The 20,074-nt window shown below is 41.3% G+C and overlaps 1 protein-coding gene across 1 annotated transcript in view; it reads right to left on the bottom strand.

The window, feature by feature from the left end:
- The window catches only part of sdk2a (sidekick cell adhesion molecule 2a), a 34,124-nt gene extending 25,270 nt beyond the window's left edge, over positions 1 to 8,854 (bottom strand). Inside the window, exons 1-7 of the mRNA XM_084570668.1 lie at positions 8,700 to 8,854; positions 7,078 to 7,184; positions 6,682 to 6,829; positions 4,551 to 4,684; positions 996 to 1,107; positions 369 to 559; positions 89 to 172 (exon numbers count right to left, since the gene is read on the bottom strand). Coding sequence (XP_084426794.1) covers positions 89 to 172; positions 369 to 559; positions 996 to 1,107; positions 4,551 to 4,684; positions 6,682 to 6,829; positions 7,078 to 7,184; positions 8,700 to 8,836 — 913 coding nt within the window. The 5' untranslated portion in view covers positions 8,837 to 8,854. The remainder of the gene's footprint in view (positions 1 to 88; positions 173 to 368; positions 560 to 995; positions 1,108 to 4,550; positions 4,685 to 6,681; positions 6,830 to 7,077; positions 7,185 to 8,699) is intronic.
- Positions 8,855 to 20,074: the final 11,220 nt, after the last annotated feature.

Here is a 20,074-nt window from a genome sequence, read left to right on the forward strand (position 1 = left end):
TATTTTTAACTTGTCACCGTGACCCTCTTTTCATGTTTTTTGCTCTTTCGCATAGAGAATAGCATGAGCAAACGCAAACACCACTAACCTCGTGCCTGACACGGGATATCCACCACTTTCTCCATTTCTGCACTGATGTGACTTGGTGGTTCTTTTACAAACAGAGGATATTCTGTTTAGGAGAAGAGAAAACATAAATAATTGCCCCATTAAAGTGGTGCTTTTTTTTCCCGGAGCTTAAATATAAAATGGCAACACAATCTCTCTGAAAAATCTCAACATGAGGCCTAGCATAAAAAGGCAATATTTGGATGATACAGGCTCAGTCGTTCTGCGCAAAGTTAAAATGTTAGCTGTGGGTAATTTACCAAGAACATGCAGGTAAGCTCCAGCAGTGACTGAGGGGGTGCTGCTACTGCGGAGTGATGCTTCGCAAGTGTAGTAACCGGCATCACTGACTGCAGGCAGACTGATGACCAATCTACGGCCAAAATCTCGGATTCCTGTATTGATCACTGCCCCGTCTTTCCTCCACGTAATACTCATTTTCACAAGGGGTCTAGAGGAGAAAAAAAGATGAAACAAAAAAGAGAAAAAGAAAGCAAGAGGCATGGAGCGTGGATTTTAATACAGATTCATATTCTGTTTCAAGGTTACAGAGCACTGGAGGAGCAAGGTGATACATCTGTCATTCTGATTAAGTCTTTGAATTGGAGATAATAGTCAGAATTCAGGTCTGAGATAGTGTGAGATAGGAAGAACAGAGCGAAGCCTTGAATCAAAGGAAAGAACGAAGGAGAGGTAGGAAATAAAAGATGCGCAAAATACTTTTCTGTCGTGTTCAAACAAAGGATTCCAAGATTCATTAAAATGACAAAATATCAGGAGAAAGAATGTGGGGGTGTTTTGATCATTTGCGTAGACTGTATCTGTCTGTCTGTCTGGATTTGCATGTCTTTTTCTCTGTATCCACAAGCGTCTGAATGAACGCTTACCTTGCGTTGGCAACACACTCCATGACAGCTTCGTTTCTCCCCACTGTTACACTGGTGTTCTTTGGTGGGATGATGATGGAGGGGGCAATGGGGTCTGCAGGTCCTCCCACATCTATCACACAGATTGGAATGCACAAAAAAAGTGAAATACATCTACAAACTACATGCCTCCCTCAGATCGAGCCTGTGCATCTGCTTCATATATAGAACGGAGCACGACCAGATCCTTACATTGAGACTGACAGCCTGTCACTATCACCAGCAGGTTGCCAACTATTAACACCCTTGTCTTTCCTTTAGATTTTTTTTTGTAGTGCATACAGCATTTTCCTGAGCATGGTGTTAGAATCCATTATGTAACATAATTGAGACAAACACAAAAGGCGATTAAATGCAGCACCATCACTCGTGCATTTCGCGGCGCCTCCAGCCAACCATCGATTCACTGCCCTCAATCAGTGATCTCTCTCTGAATCTGATCTCATTTTCCCCCACCTCCCCAGAGTACAGGTATGGGCCTGTGAACTTGTATGTTCTAGTGATTGCTTGTTCACAGTGTGTTGCATGTGTGTATTGTGTGGAGGTGCATACGCACACGAGTCCATTTTTAGCTGTTAGGTTCTTAATCAAGTTTGTTATTATAATAGTTATTTTGTGCCACCTCATGTTAAGTTTTACCCTTTCATGGCTCATAATTTTAGAATCTTAAAAGTGTTATGACAATTTTATTCTTCCCTGAACAATACTACCAAAATCTTATTTCAATCTTACACTATATTATATAGGTGGCACAGTGTTGTGGTGCTTAGCACTGATGCCTCACAGCAACAAGGTTCTGGTTTCAAATCTATTGGGGCCTTTCTGTGAGGAGTTTGCACGTTCTCCCTGTGCCTGTGTGGGTTCTCTGCCACCTCTGCCACATGCTTGTTAGGTAAACTGGTGATTCTAAATTGGCCGTAGGTGTGAGTGTGAATGGTGGTCTGTCTCTCTGTGTTAGCCCTGACATAGACAGGCAACCTATCCAGGGTCGGTTGGTATAGGCTCCAGCCCCCCGTGACCCTCCAGAGGAAGGGAAGTGGTTACAGAAGATGAATGAATGAACTATATCATATAGTTATTACTGCAGTGCAAAAAATATTAACATGTGAAATACTTACATACACACATAAATTCATAAATTGTTATAACTTATGTATTTATAAATAATTACTGTCCAAGCACATTCGGGTAAAGACAGACGCAGCATACTTTTCATCTTGCTGGCATTTTGCTGTTACATTTACAGAATGCATTTAACATTTTGACATTAAAACATCTGAATTAGCCTCAAAGCATACAAGAACACAAGTTAATTTAGATTTGATAATAGTTGCATAGCCGCACTGAGTATAGAAAAGGAAGTGACCGGAAAATTCACTGTTGAGATGTTTGGTACGTTAAAAAAAAAGACTGAAATTGGGAGCAAAGAGGAAGAGATTGTGAGACTGCAGCTGACTGAAATAAACCATTTCATTATGGCGGTACAACACTTGGTTCATTTTGTTCAGAAGTTATTGGATACTACGTGAGATTAAATTGCCATGGGTCTTATGTTCTCTGAGTTCCTGATAAAGTTTATGGAAAAGTCAATGTGGAGAGAGGAGGGGAAGAAGACTGATGGCGTGAGAATAATTCAAACACAAGTAATTTAAAACTTTTACCACAAAAAGGAAGTCCTGAAAAATCAGTTAACGTATTTCCTAAGGTCGCTAGTTGGTTGAAATATGTGATTCAATAATTTATGAATGATTTATTGATCAGAACAATTGATACTGTTCTAATCAATACAGGCATGCTGATCCAGTAAGAAGCATAATGATTGTTGAACTTGAATAAAGTTGCCCCAGTTAGAATTGCAACAGTAATTTAATGTATATTTGAAGTATATATTATGTTTTACAGCTCTGTGTAAATATACAAACTGAACAGGTTAGCTAATTAAGTCATTTAAATACCATCAAATCTGGCTGAAAATGTGGTCCATGAAAAAAGCATCACATGAAAAACTGTGGACATTTATTTACACTCATCAAAGAGCTCATTTTATATTCCTTGATTCCTTGGCAGGCGCTAATTAATGTAGCCAACTGCAGTTTGTAAACTTTCAATGTTGGGAGCACTTCAAGTGTGTAAGCCTTTAATTAAACGGAAAAGCTAAACAAGGTGGCTTCCTGCATCGCAAACTGTCACTACTAGTGTCACTGTGTTGTTTACGTCTGTCTGTGTCCAAAAACAAACATAAACCCAAGTCAACTGTACTGGATTTCACACACTGAAGAATAAAACTATACACAACATCTGCCTGCTTGGAGTGTTATCCAGTGTCTATTTGCCTTTGACATTACACTCAGGCTATCTTGTGTCATTTAATGCATTTTTTACTGTCAACATATTTGCTAACACACAGCTGTAAAGGAAACAAAAAAAATAGAAAAAAACCCAACTTTTTAGATATAAAATAGTATCGGGTGATCTGCAAGGTCAGATTCAGTGATGTCTGGTCCCCACAGATTGCTACGCCATGCGGTACTGAGCACTGGATTACAAACATTGCATTAAAGCTTTGAAGAGGACATACTGGACTGAACTGATATTGAAAATGGTGCAGCTTCATATGCAAGCGGGTTAAAATCTTCATACAATAGATACAATTCTCATCACATAATGTTACTGTAGTTACGATAGTGGGAATGTTACTATATTATGAGAGATCTCTTCTTCAGCTTCTGGAGATCTCCTTTTAACAAAGATAAGCTGTAAGTAGTATAAAACGATCTAACTTCTATTTTCTTTTTCGACGCAGAAAACACATTTAGTCGTTTCATTGGCTGGCCATGGTAAGCAGTGACTTTGCTTGGATGAAAGGAAGTGAGAGTAGGTCATTTATGGGACTTCAGATAAAAGAAGTAGGTGGTAGGATGTGAAGTGTCAAGTTCAGCTAAACTTAAATAAGACCATGTGACCATGCTGATACCACCAATGCTACACTTCATTTGTTGTGACCATGAGGCTGACCTTCTTATCTGATTGTGTGCCTTTGTGTGTATGTTTAATGATTTTCTCGGTGTCACTTTCATAAATCTGATTTTTTTTTGTGAGGGGCAATCAAACTGAAGGTGCACTTTACGGGCTCGTACATCAAGGCAGTCGGAGAGATGCTGCTGGAGCTTCACCTACAGTAAAACCCAATGTATGACTGCAATTCGTCTCTCAAGACTGAGGTTAGGGGGAGGACTTCAAAACAAGACCGCAACTGTTGCGGTTGAGGTAATTGGGTACGATCGTGTCTGTTTGACAGAAAGAAGAGGAATGAGTGACACGGTGAAGGGATTTCGCCAGTAGAGGGCACTATCTCTGTTTCTATTGTCTATGGCTGGGCCACCTGTTGTATAGCTGCTGTGTTGAATGAACATGCACCATAAGTGGGAAGCTGAGAGGAATACAACCTTTGTCAGTGCAGTCTACCGATGACAGCAGCCTGCTAGTGAGCTGGTGTGTGTATGTGTGTGTACTCACTCTCCACTACAAGACTAATAGGCTGACTGGTTTTGTTTTCTCCATTCTTGTCATTGACTGCTTGGGCATAGTAACGTCCTGCGTCAGGGGCCACTGTGGACAGGATGACCAGCGTGTTGTCTAGGGTGATGGCGCTGAGTTTGCACAAAAAAAAACAAACAAAAAAACAACAAAAACAAAGACAAAAAACACACATTAGTTTAATTTAACCACATTAACATGCATGAATTTCTGCAACGCTCACTTAAACTCTTCACAAACAGCTTTAGATAGCGCTGAATCTAGATGAACTAAATTAGGGTAAACAATTTGGCTTCCAATTAAAAGAGACAACTCCAGTCAACTAGTGTGCATTCGAAAATATGTCCCCAAACACACTTGAAAACATGTATGCATACACCGCACACAGACACATTCTTAGCAAGCGCACAGACACACTGAAGTCATTAAACCAGAGCGGCTGTTTCTCACAGTCAACCTAGAGGGTAGTTGATGCTGAAGGTCAGGCTGAGTTTTATTCATGGAAGCCGTTGCACAGATAGGCCAATTGCTCAGTTGTCTGTTTGTCTGAATATATTAAAACACATTCATTGTTCCTGTGACTGCTAGGTAATGCACTTGGATATCGACACATCAGCTCTGCAAGATGTTACTTAAAGCACGATCAGAGTCCATCTTCATGCAACTTACAGTAATATGAGTGGATAAAGTTTGGCAATAAACACAGATATATGACTTAAAATACCTTTCGCCATTTCAGACACACTGTAATGTAGCAGGCCAGCTAATACAAGAAATTAAATTGTAAAAACCTCACCTATAAATGGACTGGCAATTGGCTTAAAACATGCAAAGTTATCTGTGAATGTTTGTTAGACTAGTGGTCAAACACCTTTGTGAAAATGAGAGCTGATGTTAAGCGTGCAGACAGATTAGGGCTCTTTGTAGCTGCCAGTATCTTCCTTATCAGTGCAGGATAAACAGACAAACTCCTCAACAATTAGGAGGCAAGGCTCTCAGAGTCAACAGACACTTATACAAATGCGCTAGAACCAATACACACACACACACACACAAACACTCACACACACCTGTGAATATCAATGTGGCCTGACACGAAGAGAGCAAACAAACAGCAAATGCAGAGTGTCCTGTCAGAGGCTCTTATTGTCACGGAGCACAGTTTCGCTGCCTCTCTTCTGTTAAGTGCCAGCTGCATAGTAACCAGCTCTGAGATTGGTCAAACATTCATGGAAAGGGGCTGAGATTTTTCCTCATACTTTTCCTCAGTGCATGTACTATGTATTTGAGTCCTGTAGACAGAGGATACATTTATTCTTAAGGAACAACATGCAACATAGGCGACCCCGGCCACCTCAAAATGTGGTCAGAGATTGGATCTCTCATATGCGATCTCAATGCGTCCTGGGTGTGACCACACCTGTCTTTTACATGATCGATCACCCAGAATGGATATTAATGCAAGGTCTGAACAGACCCTAAAAGGTTAAAGTATTCAAGCCAGCCATGACGTTGTAACGCAGGCTGCTGAATAGATCGGGGGGAGAGGGGGGATTACACAAGGAAGACGGCACATACAGATACACAGTCACGCTCTGATCTCCCACTGTACATATATGACCTCACACAGATTTTACCACATGCACATACAATATGCACACACCCTCCCACACATAAATCCACCCAGGGTTGAGAGTTGCCAGTCAAACATACCGTCAGTTGAGACCTTTTGTCCAGTTTTGTCTAATTGGTTCCCCTGGTACCTGCTCTGTTTCCACCCTTCAATCATTCTGCTTGCAAAGTCAATAAGGGTGATATAATAACCTGCTTTATCACGGAGGGGAGATTCAATGATGAACACAAGGCCTTCTTTGGCATTCGTTCATCAACTATTCTGCTCAACTTCACTCATGGGATGCGAGGAGATTGGAGAAAATCTGCGTTTTGAACCTCTTAGAGTTCTCTGAAGTGAGAGATATTCTGCTTCAGCAGCTCAGCATTCACCATCAACTCATATATGAGAGCACTAGATAATACAAGCACAGATACACACATGCATACGTTCTTGGTTCAAACCAAAACCACCAAGCTGGGGTGAATGTCGACTTACATGCGGCTGCTGGGGGGAATCTTACGACCATCTCTGAACCAGGTGATCTGGGGCCTGGGGAAGCTGTGAATCCGTGGTGCATGGATGAGAGCACCTTCGCCCTGAGATACAGTTTGAGATCTCTCACCCTCCACAAAACCGACCATGTCTAGCAGACATGAGAAATGAATGAAAGGGAGACAAAAATAAGAAAAAACAAGACCAGACGATAAATTATTGAAAATACATGCCAGCAAAAAGGACTGAAATAAAAAATAGTCATCACTGTCATTAATGCAGTGTACCATTTTAAAAAGCTTAGCTAGCTTCTATAAAAGTGACTCATCCACATACTGTACATGACAAGCCTTTCACAAACATACTGCTGAGAATACATGGATACAACCCCACACTTACAGGCAACCTGCACTTCAGTACTGCACTGCATTATCGCACCCACTCGGTTTCGCACAATGCAGCGGTAGTGGCCAGCGTGCGATTGGTCCAGCGAAGGGATCAGGTACCTAATGTGCACACACAGCAGCATTAGTGCAATTAGTCATACCAGAATGACAGACATCTTGCCGCTTTTATCACCCACACTCCAGATTCTTAATTAATTGAGATGTTTCACTGAGCACCAGACACACCGCTTAAATGGCATTACACTTAGGCATGAGATGTAATTGTTCAAAAACAGGAATTGAACAAACATGTAGTTAGGTGCTGGTGTAGTGCTGGATGGTCAGTGCTGAAGTAAAGAAAAACAAATGACATTTTAACTCAGAGATAGCTGAGGTCCTGACTAGCAGAACTCACTAACACCACTATTATCCTGTATCTTCAGTCAGTGGAATTAATTCTTCCTTCACACATTTTGAGAAGCCAGAGCTCTGTCTCTTGCCTGATGTGCATACATGTTAAATGGTCTGTGTGAAATACAAGATAGATAACCCAAGAGATTAGTCCCCTTTAACTGGTTTGCTACTGCCAGTTAAGAGTGTGGCATCCGCTCTGGCCATGTTCCCCCTGCACTGCAATTCGGGGCTATGGTGGTGGTGGTGGTGGGGGGGTCTGATTAAATGGATTCCAGTTCTCCTCTTTGATCAGGGCTGGTGAAGAATAACAAGCAGGGGGATGGACTGCAAGGCGGACCCAGAGACTATGCCACGTGAGTGAACAGCCAACTGCTGAAGAAAGACGGGAAAGAGAAGAAGAAGATGAAGGGGGAGAAGGGAAGAGGGAGGATGTGAGCGAGGGGGAAAACGACAAGCAAGCATTCGCGTGTATGTGTGTGCGTGTGTGTGCGTTTGTGTGATGGATTACATGTGTGAAAGTAACCAGACAATGCCACCTGAGAGTGTCCAGGGGTCTAGTCAGAGTCCAGACAGGGCTAGAATTGGATAGAAAGTTACTTCCACTGTGGACTGATGTGACCTGTGAACACGCATGCAGGCATTCTGGAACACAAGCATACTGTATATGTACACACTTATGCATACACACACATCTGACGCAAGTCCTTGTTGCCTCACTCTGTGCTGTTAGTAAAATGTTTCAAAGTTGTGTTTATAGGCTGAAATATAAATCCATGGTAGGGGAAACAGCATGTTATTGCTCCCAGTAACAGAGTAAAGTAGCCCAGCCACACTGTACAAGTTGATGAGAGAGAAAAATCTATTGTACTGTGTGACTTCATTCAAAGAATAATAGCTTCAACAAACAAGAGAGAAGAGAAAAGAGCTATCCTCTAACACCATCATTGTATGTTGATTAGTGTGCAAGATACAAATCGGAATAAATTTGACAATTCCCAGAACACAAGATGTAATGTTTCAAGGGAGGTATGAAACCAAATCAGTCCTGAATAAATCCATAGAAATTAGTTTGTGTAAAAAATGAATTTGAATAAAAATTTGCAATTGTGCTATTAGTTACAATTAAATGCCACTAAAGTGTCCTCATGTAGTAAGATAATTATAACTGATGAATTAAAAAATGGTGATAGAATTAACTATTAACTAATTAACATTCCTCACCTGTATTCCAAGGAGAAACGTGTAAGCTCAGTACCATTGTAGATCCATTTAAATTCCAGAGGCCAGCTGCCCTCAGCCATGCAGGTTAGGACCAGGCGGTTTCCCTCCAGGTGAACCTGGGACTGAGGAGGCTCCATCTTAAAGTAAGGTGGGACATCGTCTACTGGAAATAGAAAGAGAAGAAGGGGGAAAACGGAGAGAGTGATGTGAAAAGGAAAAATAACTATACATGAACAGAGAGAAAGAAAGAATGTGAAGCAGTGGGTGGGGGTCGCTAGTAATAATGACGGTGATTCAGAGATTCACCAACCCCTATGAGGAGACACAACACAATTTCAGATATTCGCAGAAAATGAGGACTTAGAACAAGCCTTTTCCAAATTTCTTTTGCACTGGTCGGGAACTTGAAGGCCAACAGAAAAGATTGCCGAAAAGCAGATGCCAAAGTTGTTATTGCAAAGGCAGGTTTCATTTCATATTTAAAGGTGCTGGCAAAGATGTAGAAGATACCTCTGTGTAAATGAACATACCTCTAGATCAGTAAAAGACAACGAGGAGGGAGACAGGGAGGGAGAGGGAAATGAAGAGATGAGGGAAGAAGGAATAAATAGAAAGCTAATGGAGAAAAATACCCCTAAGAAAAGACTGCAAGCAAGTTAGACGAAGAGAGAGAATGCCAAACTAGGAAGCCATAGGGGGCAGGGTTGGTAGGGGCAGCTTTAAAAAACACAAAGTTTCCCAGTCTTAAACCTCCTTTTCTGACAGGATGAGTTATGCTCTGTGCCTCCCTTCATTTATCTTTATAGTTCCCTAATGCAGCCAGATTATACAGGCCCCATCCGCAACACTGCACACAGCAAGTGCAGCTACAAAAAGCCTTTAAGGTGATACGCTAGGTCCAAGGCTGAGCTTGGAGACAAAGTGCTTTCATTTGAAGCTGATGAAAAAGGCATGATCAGAACTATTGATCTGTCTGCCTCACCAGCCATGGGCGACACTGAGCCGATTGTGCCAGTGTTTGTGGCTAATTAAAGTCTGTATTAATAGTTGCAGTAAGCCGCCAAGGCCTGGAGCAAGCTTGCTTCCACACTGACGTACTGGCTGATTACTGGGGCCTCCTTTGCTCTCCACACACATACAGAAGCGCACATCCACGATTTATGGAGGTAAATGGGGAGGATACCATGGCAGAAGTGGGTGAACACGAGGGCAGCCTCACTGAGAGGGAAGGGGATGCAGAAAATTTAACCTGATTGAAACTGTAAATAAAAGTGTGACTGCGAAACACAGAGGTGGTCATGCCTGACACATAGTATAAGAAGAAATCTGTACACATTGTCACACACAATACCAGGCTGAATCTTACTCCCCTTTCACACCACTTATACAAGGAGGCAAACAAATAACAACCATCACATTACTTTCTGTCTCCAAAACAAGTCCTTACATTTTTATGTCTGGTAGGAACAAAACTCAACTTATCACGTTTTTCAACCAGCCTTCTGTGAACCTTTTAATGAAAAACACAATAGAGTCCAGCAATACTGAAACTTGAAACTGAATCCTTGCCCGGGTCTAAACGTGGGACTACTAAGGTTGCTTCACAGCAATTCCGTCGCTAATGCAATTGTACTTGGCATACACAAACACACACACACACACACACACAAACACAATCCCATGACAGGTTCAGGGTGGCTATGTGCAGTTAGTAGTTCCGCTCCATCAGTAAGGATCAATTAGAGATCAAGACATCCAGACTCAGGTATTGATAGTCTGAGGTGTGGAACAAGGAATGAGCTTTGATTATAAAATTCTTCAACATTTGTCATCTGTCTCACCTTTAACCCTTTAACATAATCCAATTCTGTGCTGCAGAAGCCAAGACAAAAAAGCTCTCTATGTAACACCCAAGTGATCTCTCTGAGACTCTGTATGCACTTAAATGACCACAATAGTACTACCCTTAGACAGGATCCTCTGCACACTAACCTCTGCAATCTATGAGTTTCCAACAGAGAACCTCATGTCTGATCCTGACTCACCATCTTCTTCATTGTGCTTTTGATCTTCACAGTGAAATGCTTAGGTCAAACTGATGCATGTGTGCTTCTGCAATAGATGTTACATGCATAGTGCTTGTGGCAGAATTTTGCTTCAAATGTTTTTCTTGTATATGTCTGTCAAACTTTGTAATGTATACAGTATGTACAGTAGGCTGGGTACACTTTAAAGGTGCCATGTGTAAGAATTGAGGTAAAAATATCCAAAAAATGAGCTACACGCATCAAAAGAATGAGAAGAAATAAGGGCGATGATGCCATTAAAAAAATGACAAAGTATGGTGCTGCAGAGATATTAACCTGAATTAGCATGCTAAATTACTAGCTACAGCCCGACAGTTGTCGTAATACCAGTTTCTGCCATGGGAGGCGGTATGCGGGCAACATAACCGCCAGCCAAACTGCAATACACGAATAACTCGCACGGCTTGTGGGCGTACTTGAACCTGATGTCAATCGTGTGGAAAGTACAGCCCACTACTAGGCCTACATTTCAGTTCAGGGAAGAGAGTGGAAGAATGGCTGAAGCCCTTGGCAAGAGACCCTTACCACCACCACAACCACCCGCTGCAGGGAAAAAAACGCGCTCGGAAGCACAAATAAAATCGGATAAAAAAAGGAACAGATCCCGAGTGAATATTGGCACTGCTTTCCATCGCTGGAGACAACTGATGGACATGAAAGAAATGAGGTTCGACTCCGAACTTGCAACATTTCTTTTGGACTGGTAAGTAAGATGCTGTTAGTATTTCGCTAGAAGTTTGTTTGATATGTTTGTGTAGTTTTTCGGGAAGTTATAACATAAAAATGTTTCGAAGGCTGTTCGGTAAACGTGCTAATGTTAGCGATGGCTAACCGTAGCTGTTAGCGTTTGATAGTTAGCTCTACCCACAGATCCGATCCGGTTTTCACCTGTTAGGCTATCTACCAAGCTGATGCTAAAATGTAACATTAGCTAAGAAGCTTGTAACTTATTTTTTTATTCAAATTTTCTTTCAACAATTACAGTATCAGGGCACATCGTACATATATAGTTAAACATTCATTCTTATATCAATGTCCTTATTGTTCAATGGCAATGATGGTGTCCTCTTCTCGTCTTCTGTAATCAGTCCATTTTTTACATTTATCCTCAAATTGTGTCTCTTGTAGTCTCAGTTTATGTGTGATTCTCTCCATTACAAAAATCTCTTCCACTGTGCATATCCACTGCTCCTCCGTCGGGGGGTCTACTTTGTACCACATTCTGGTAATTGTTTTTTTACTGGCTGACAACAATACTTTAACCAGATACTCATCCTCCTTTTGTATTGTATCTTGTGTTAGATTCCCCAAGTAGAGTATCTTACATATTTTTGGTATCTCATATCCTAGCTAAGAAGCTTGAAATGTCTTCGATGATAATGAACCCCAAATGGACGCACGAAACGTAACGGAAAACATTGCAAGGTGTAATGAGACCGAATGTTTTTGGTGACTAATGATAACTTACTTAATTGCTAGAAGAGGTATTGCCAATGAAAATCAAACTTGATATACATAAAGATCATTATAGGTCCCGTGAGAATCAGTAGTTTGGCTGGCGGTTATGTTGCCCGCATACCGCCTCCCATGGCCGAAACTGGTATTACGACACTTGGATATTTTTACCTCAATTCTTACACGTGGCACCTTTAAACTACTGTGGTGCTGCCAGTAATGTTTCAGGTTGTTGTGTGGTCCTTTAGTGTGATATGGACGCCAAATATGGTTTGTTATGGTATGTGACTTGATGGAGAAAGAAGCCTATTGTACACCACTTGCAGTACAGTACAGTACATAACGTATCTGAATGACATGCTTACTATGGGCGACTGGCTACACTGGGCCATGTTGGAGCAGGCCTATATTTTTTTTTTTTTTTTTTTCCAGAAAACACAGTGATAGAGGGAAGAAGAAAGGCCAAAGCACTGGCCTGGAAGAATTCCTTAATTCCAATGAAGAAAGAAGGAACAGCCGTAGGTATAGTAGTGATAGTATAGTCAGGAAAAGTAAAACTGGAATAGAGTACCAGAAGGCTTTTAATGTTCTGTGGAGAGTGGTGACCCAAACAGCCAACCATGGACCAGCAGAGCTCATTCACCAAAGATATAAAAACACCTTATTTTATCCTGACAGCTGAGGCTGAATGGTGGCATGGCTCCAGCCATGTCCCCTGCTGCCTACACAGAATTGAATGACTGTGGGACAGGGACCACAAGCGCCATGGCACCTTTATAACCTAGTTCCATTGTGCTCTCCAGTGTACCACGCTGGCATGCACTCACACAGATGGTGTTCACATCTGGCTTTTTTCTTGTATTCTTCCTTGCTCATTTTGTGCCTCACCTCCTTGCCCCAACTCCACTCCAGCAGCACTGAGACGTCCCTGTCCTTCGTTTCATCTTGGGACATATGTGTTTGAGTCTATGTATCCACATCCTAGCTAGCACTTTGCAAAACTGTCACTGAGATAATAAAGATGCACAGCAATGATGGATGGTGGGATTCCTGTCTGTTGAAACATTCAGAGGTCCATTTCTTAATCATTCTACCTTCCTCTTTATTGTATCCACCTTTTGTTCTCTTCCTTCACACACACATGCATATGCAAAGCTGCTCTGTTTCCTCGACCATCTCAATTTCTCCTGATGGAGCATCATGTCATCCAGGAACATTTAGAGCTGTCATTTAAGTTCTTCAATTGGACTTTAACATGTGAGATGGGTCATGGTTAGCCTTTCTGACAGGGGTTATTCAACTGTCATGGCATTGACCTTGGCCTAGTAATGGGTTGGAGAGATGGTTCGGGTTGGGGGATGATGGGCATGAGTTTGGGCATATTAAAAGCAAATGAAACTCCTCCCTTATGAATACAGATGCACACAAGATGGAAACACGCACATATATGCACACACACATGAACATAGTAGGTTCTACTATTCATTTGAAAATGAGCTGAGAATATTTGGTCCAGGACATGAAGCAGAACACAAATATAGACACACACACACACACACACAAACATCCTGGGTAATAAACCTCTCCTCATGAAAACTGGGTCTATTCTGAAGGTCAGGCTGATCTCAAGCTGCTGTCACACTGACAGCAGACATTTCGCCAACTTACACTCCATCAATTAGGTGAGCCAGAATGCAGGTCAACAAGAACAGAGGAATTAAGAAACAGAACAAACAAGACAAGCCAGAGCAGAAAGAGAGATGGATGGGGAGACAGGTGGTTAGAAAAATAGACGACTAAATGATAAAGAGAGATTTAGAACTGATGAAGAGGCAGGGTGAGATGAGGACCTGAGAGGGGAGAAAGGGAAACAGAAAGAGAGAGGAGGTTGTCCTCTAACACCAGGCGACAAGGTGAGGAGACCTATTACAATAGAAGCGAAACAGCAGGCCTATAAGACAGGGAGGGGAGATAGAGCGCCTCTATGTACCCCAACATTCATTTAGAGAAATGGCCCACAGATCAGCATTTGCATGGTATATGTGAGTGCCAGTCCATCACAGCTTAATGTGCCCCAGCCTGCCTGTATTTATACCCTCTAAATCACTTTTGTCCACCATTCAGGTTGACTATGCACTATATAATATCTGGTTGTATCTCTGTTATATTTTTAAAAGCTAATACACTCATACAATCATGTTCTCTCCTCAGAGGAAGAGATGAAGTCGGAATATGGATTTCCATGTGAAGTTGTTAAATGTTATTCTTTCTAATGCTGCATCTGCTTTGATGTTGAAGAAAAAGTCCTCAGGTAGTTGCAGTGGGAATCCTGCATGCGTTCCAGCTGTGTTTAGTGGATTGCCATGGGTTAATTGATGTGTAATTGATGTGATTAATTGAGGTGTAATGTACCGTGGTGACGTGCCTGGGATCCCTCTAGCTGCAGGGTCTGTGTTTGTGTGCATGCGTGTGTGTTTAGGTGTGTCTACATGAGGCTACAGCAACAGAATTAGAAGCAGTAGCATCCAGCCAACAAATGGAGATTTAATTAGGAGTGTAGACGGTGCGGGAGCCTAGTCAATGGCCAACAGATTGAATTATCTGGACACACACTCCAGCAGGCAGTGCAGACGAATTCGCAGTCGCACACACACTCAAATGCACACACCATTTCTGTTTGGAATTCTTCTCTGTTTGCCTCACTGCTCCTGAGTGCTTTCTTCCACCTCTCTCCTATGCTCTGCCTGTCTTAAAGTATCTCCCACGTTTTGATTCCCTCCTCCTTTTATCTCTTTCCATCTTGAATAACTTTTCTTTTTTTCTCTTTTCAACGCCACAATAACAGTTTCGACTCTGCATGTCGTGGCAGTCTCTCTTTCTTGGCAGCCTTGATCTCCCCCAATACAGTAGTTTACATACACTCTCTCTCCGCCTCTCATCAGATTCCATCTCTTTCACACATTTTCACTTTACATGTCCCTTCATTCTTAGGTCTCAGGCAAAAAAGTCTCTCCATCTTTTTCTGTATTTTTGCACTACTTCTTACTCTGTATCCTCTATCCTCTATCATTTAGTCCTTAGCACTATTTCTGAGTCACTAGCAGTATATTGTATGGCGTACTGAGGGATATGTCTGTGATATCCAGGAGCCTAATTAGTGAGTCCAGCTCCTGGCAGAGAATGCAGCACACAGAGGAGCACAGGCACAAGGCCTGATGTCAATTAATGAGACCTTGCACACCCACAGCCACCATTTCATGCCCTATGCAGCATCCAGCCTACAGTCAGCTCAGCCTTGTGCAATGAACAGTATGGAAAACCACAGCGGAACAGCTCTAGCTAGATGTAAGACAGTTATGTCTTTAATCATCAATGGATAGTCATAACTTTGTAAAAGCTAAAGCTGGGATTCTTCTTGTCTGACTTTGCGGTGCTCAAATAAGATTTGTGTCTTGTAGCAACGAGCTGTAAACACATCCCTGTAACCAAAAGGTCAATGCCTTGCAAACTAACAATATATTTGTATTATGTATATATATTATAAGATGTGTAATAGTTTTGTCTTAAGGAAGTAACTTGGCGGTCACTTGGTGGTTTGGGGAGCTCTTGGTTAGAGGAATGCCATAGATCTCGCATCCAGTGTAGTGTGACTGTCATCACAGAATTATTTCCCAAATGTGACAGACAGCTTGTACAATTTGAAGGGTGAAGCAAGGTTTTGTACGCCATATCTCAAACACATCTCATTCTGACATTCCTGTTTTCTCTTTTCACAAGGGAGAAGGCAGATGGTAACAGGTTAAGGAAATACCGGTTTTCAGTTTATCTTTTTTTAAGAGACAATAGACAATGTTTGAAACTAAAGAAAAAAAACTAATGAAAACATTCAGATCGGTGGCCAGCTTTATCACAAGGCATAAGAAGGTTGGAAACAGGCCTAAGTGAATTTAGAAAGTGGGGCAAAGACTAACAGAATAAATAAATAAGATAAACACATTGAAATGTGAATTCCACAGGGCCCCGGGTCATTAGAGTTAATACTGTGAGTAATGCCATCTGCTGCGATTGTTTACACTAGACGGGATAATTAGATCCTAATTAGTAGATAGTATGGTAGGGGAAACATTATTTCACACGCACTCAGATGGAAATAATCAGATGCACCTGCAGTGTTCTCTTGCCTGTCCATCCTGGGACCTGTGGGTAACACCGTGAAGATGTAGCTATTAGACAGTTTTGATTTAATTGCTGGATGCTCCAAACACAATCTGGGTTTTTCTGCCTTCCCACCATTAGCATATAGGAAGACTTGTGCTCTTTCGGAGGCATCTTTTCTACAGACATTTTGAAAACCTGTGTGCTACTTGTCTCCCTTCATCTCTCCGTCATATTGTCACGGGTTTACAGGTGTGTCGGAGCATAAAAATGTGTGTGAATATTCTCCCCAGAATATTATCAAGCAAAATGCATAAGCTCAAACTGCCATGTCCCATCCGTGCTTTTCTCCCCAACCGATCCCTTTGAACATCTGAATGGGAGAGATACCACTGGCATGCTAATAGTGTTTTGCTAAGTGCAAGGTATCAAGGCACCTGCCATTATGTTTGTGTGTGTATGTGTGTGGAATAGCTGGTGATTCTGATTCTTATCAGTGTGCCAAAGTGCATGCGCGCCAGAGATGAGTGGCAGGGGATGGCAGTAAATGCTAATGGAACAGAGCAGCTGACAGAAAAAAAGAATTATTATTTCCCTTCATTACATTTACAGGGCTTGCCTGTCTGTCTTTCTCCCTTGACTGTGCTGGACCCAATGCTGAACAGAAATCAATGCTGGCAATGCTTTATTTACCAGTTTTTCAGAAGACAAACACCTTTTTTAGTGTGACTCCATCATCCATTCTAGAATTGGGATCTCAGGAGTTTCTCACACTGGTCACACAGATTCAATTACACGTGAGCAATATCAGGTCTTTGGCAGGAAAGAGTTGGAGGTGATATATGACCAGATCTGAAGAACGTATGGAGGAAGGATTCGATGTTTGTTTCATCTTCTCTTATTTGGTGGAGGTTTGGAGTAGCACAATCATCACCTCTGTGAACAGGGCAGCCAGTGGGAGCCTGTTCCTAATTGAGACCTCTGGAGTGTGAGAGCTGACAGAATGGTGCTTATCACTTCACTGCCTCCCTACACCACATTAAAAAGAGGCCCATGACCACTATTTTCTTCCATCATCAAAGCCAGACTCAATAGTCCTGCTCTGCGATGGTGTGACTCCAACCCCATCACCTCCAAAATAACTTCCTTCAGATAAAACGCTAAGACCTGCCTGGCTCCTACCCAACATCTCTTCAGACCTAAAAGGCCTCCACAAGGTTTCCTTGCCTTGTTTCTCAACAGGAGGGAAAAAAGATTTGTGGTATTATGGCAGCCAGCATGCTGCAAAAAGGCAGACAAAATTAGAACACCCTGACATTACGCTTATCAGAATGTTTGGCTGGTCTGTACATGACTAAACACCAAGGTGTTCATCTCAGTTATCAGATACAGTAACAGGAGCTGAGAACCATGAACCTCAAACAAAGCAGGAAGAAATCTCACTCGGAAATACTAATTGTTTTCCTCTCTCCACATGACTCTCTAAGGCAGTTTAGTGTTCAGAAAGATGACTAGGATGAGCATAATAACACCATATGTGAATACCAGTGAGTGTGAAAATAATAAATCATTATGAGTCACTAATTACGCAGACTAAAAACAACAAGTACATTTGGGCATATTTGTTGTATACATACAATCAAGCTGTGTCCTTTGTCACCCTTCTCTTTTTAAAACCATCCATTCATCTCATATCTAAGGTGGCAAATCCCAAATTTCTACTTGAAAAGATAATTTTTACCTAAAAGTTGTAAGCTGCCTTACATGAAAACAGTACCCTTTAATCAATAGTTCTTACATTACTCACAGCACTAACTACAGCTCAGACCCCGGCGCTAACAATGTGATCTAATATATGAGACTGATGATGTTTTTCTAATTATATTCTGAAGCTTGCATCGAAACATTGCAGTCAGTCCTACGGTGATCTTGGAAGGGTTGTTTTCCTGCATTTCAGATCAAAAAAGCTTTAACTCTCTGCAGTCCAGCCCATCTTTGTACCTCATTTACACACAAGAGAATGCAAGAAAATGTTAAAAGGTTTTGAAATTTCCCAGGTGAAAACCACGGTTAGCTCTATTTCTGACACAATCTTATACATATGGAAACGCTCTTTAAATCCAAAAAAAAAGAATTACAACCTCAGCAGTTTTACTCCTAACAGAATGTCACATATATCCCGGAGGTTATCATTAGATAATACATAAATTTAAATAGGCACACCATATTCCATCAGGTTAATGTATTCAGAGAGATTTTTTTCCCCGCTCTGCTATTGAAATGTTTCCACCACTGGGCTTAACACACCAGTAGACAAAAGTCATGTTGTTAATTCTCTGAACTTTCTCTGCCTCTAAGGACCTACAGAGATGAGGGATTGGTTGTAGTGGGCGGCAACTACACACTGAAATATCTGTGGATGATCGAGCAGTTACAGCATAATGTTACTGGCGCCCAAGCAAAGGCGTGAGTGATTTGAAGACTTAATGTGGCCCAGAGTTAAAGCCTGTGATTTGCATCATAAATGTCTGTTAAATTTCCACTTTCGGAAATAAATATCACTAAATGACAACCTGACAGGGAGCCAGATGGGGGAGGTGGGAGTGACACTTTTTTCACATTTGTATTTTCCACTCATGATGGGACCTAATTCCATATTACTGCATCTAAAAGCCATGCATAAATACACATCAAATAGCATTTTTTTTAAACCTCATAATCCCTGGATAATCTTCATCTACAATACGAGCAGCGCTAAATTGGAGGGAAGATTCACAAATGAACATATTTACACCAGTCCCATTAGTGAGACACTAAGGAGATACGCCTTCTGCTATGAAATGCTTGTAGGCACTTAAGAATTTTATTAGAGCCACTTTGACTTACCATGCCATGGTAAGCAATGTACTTTTAATACACCTATATTGCAGTGGATTACAACTCTAGATATTAATAAACCATCTGTTTTATTTATAACTGTTCTTTTACCAGAGCATGTAAACGATTTTGACGTTTAATCTCTGCCATGAATTTGTGCTTTCCTGCATGTGCGTATTTGTGCACGCGTATGCATTTTTGTTACATCTGTGCAATCTCTTCCATTATAAACACTACTCTTGTCGGAACAGTATCCTAATGGGGACCAAAACCCTGTCCTAATGGAACAAAACAGCATTATTGAGGTCCCAGTTAGCGTCATGTTTTAGGTGTTATGTATGATTTGATCATGGATAATGTTGGAGTTAGGGTTATGGAAAGGGTCAGTTAATAGTTTCCTTGTCTGTGGACAACATATTTCTCATGAAGCATCGGGTGCGGTTGTGTGCATAGTAGGTCCATGCATTTTTTTGCTATTTCAAAAACAAAATCTAAAAAAAGAAAAATGTTATTTGACTTTTATTTTTAAATTCTAAACATGAAAACAATGAAAACAGAAACCTTTCTTTTATTCTGTAGTCCAGAACAAAAGAGAAAGTTAATATTAAACTTCATTTTCTTTCTACTAACATGATTCAGAAAATAAAAATGCAACAAGGCAAAGATGAAAATCAAGGCGTATTTTCCTTCAATTAAAACAGGAAGTAGCCCACATGAGGCATGTTCAGCACATTCTTTTTTCTTAAATTCAGATGACATACATTGAGTCTAAAATTAAATCATATATATCAAAGTCATATG

This window comes from Chelon labrosus (genome assembly GCF_963514085.1).
Source record: "Chelon labrosus genome assembly, chromosome: 21".
In the NCBI taxonomy this organism is placed as follows: Eukaryota; Metazoa; Chordata; class Actinopteri; order Mugiliformes; family Mugilidae; genus Chelon; species Chelon labrosus.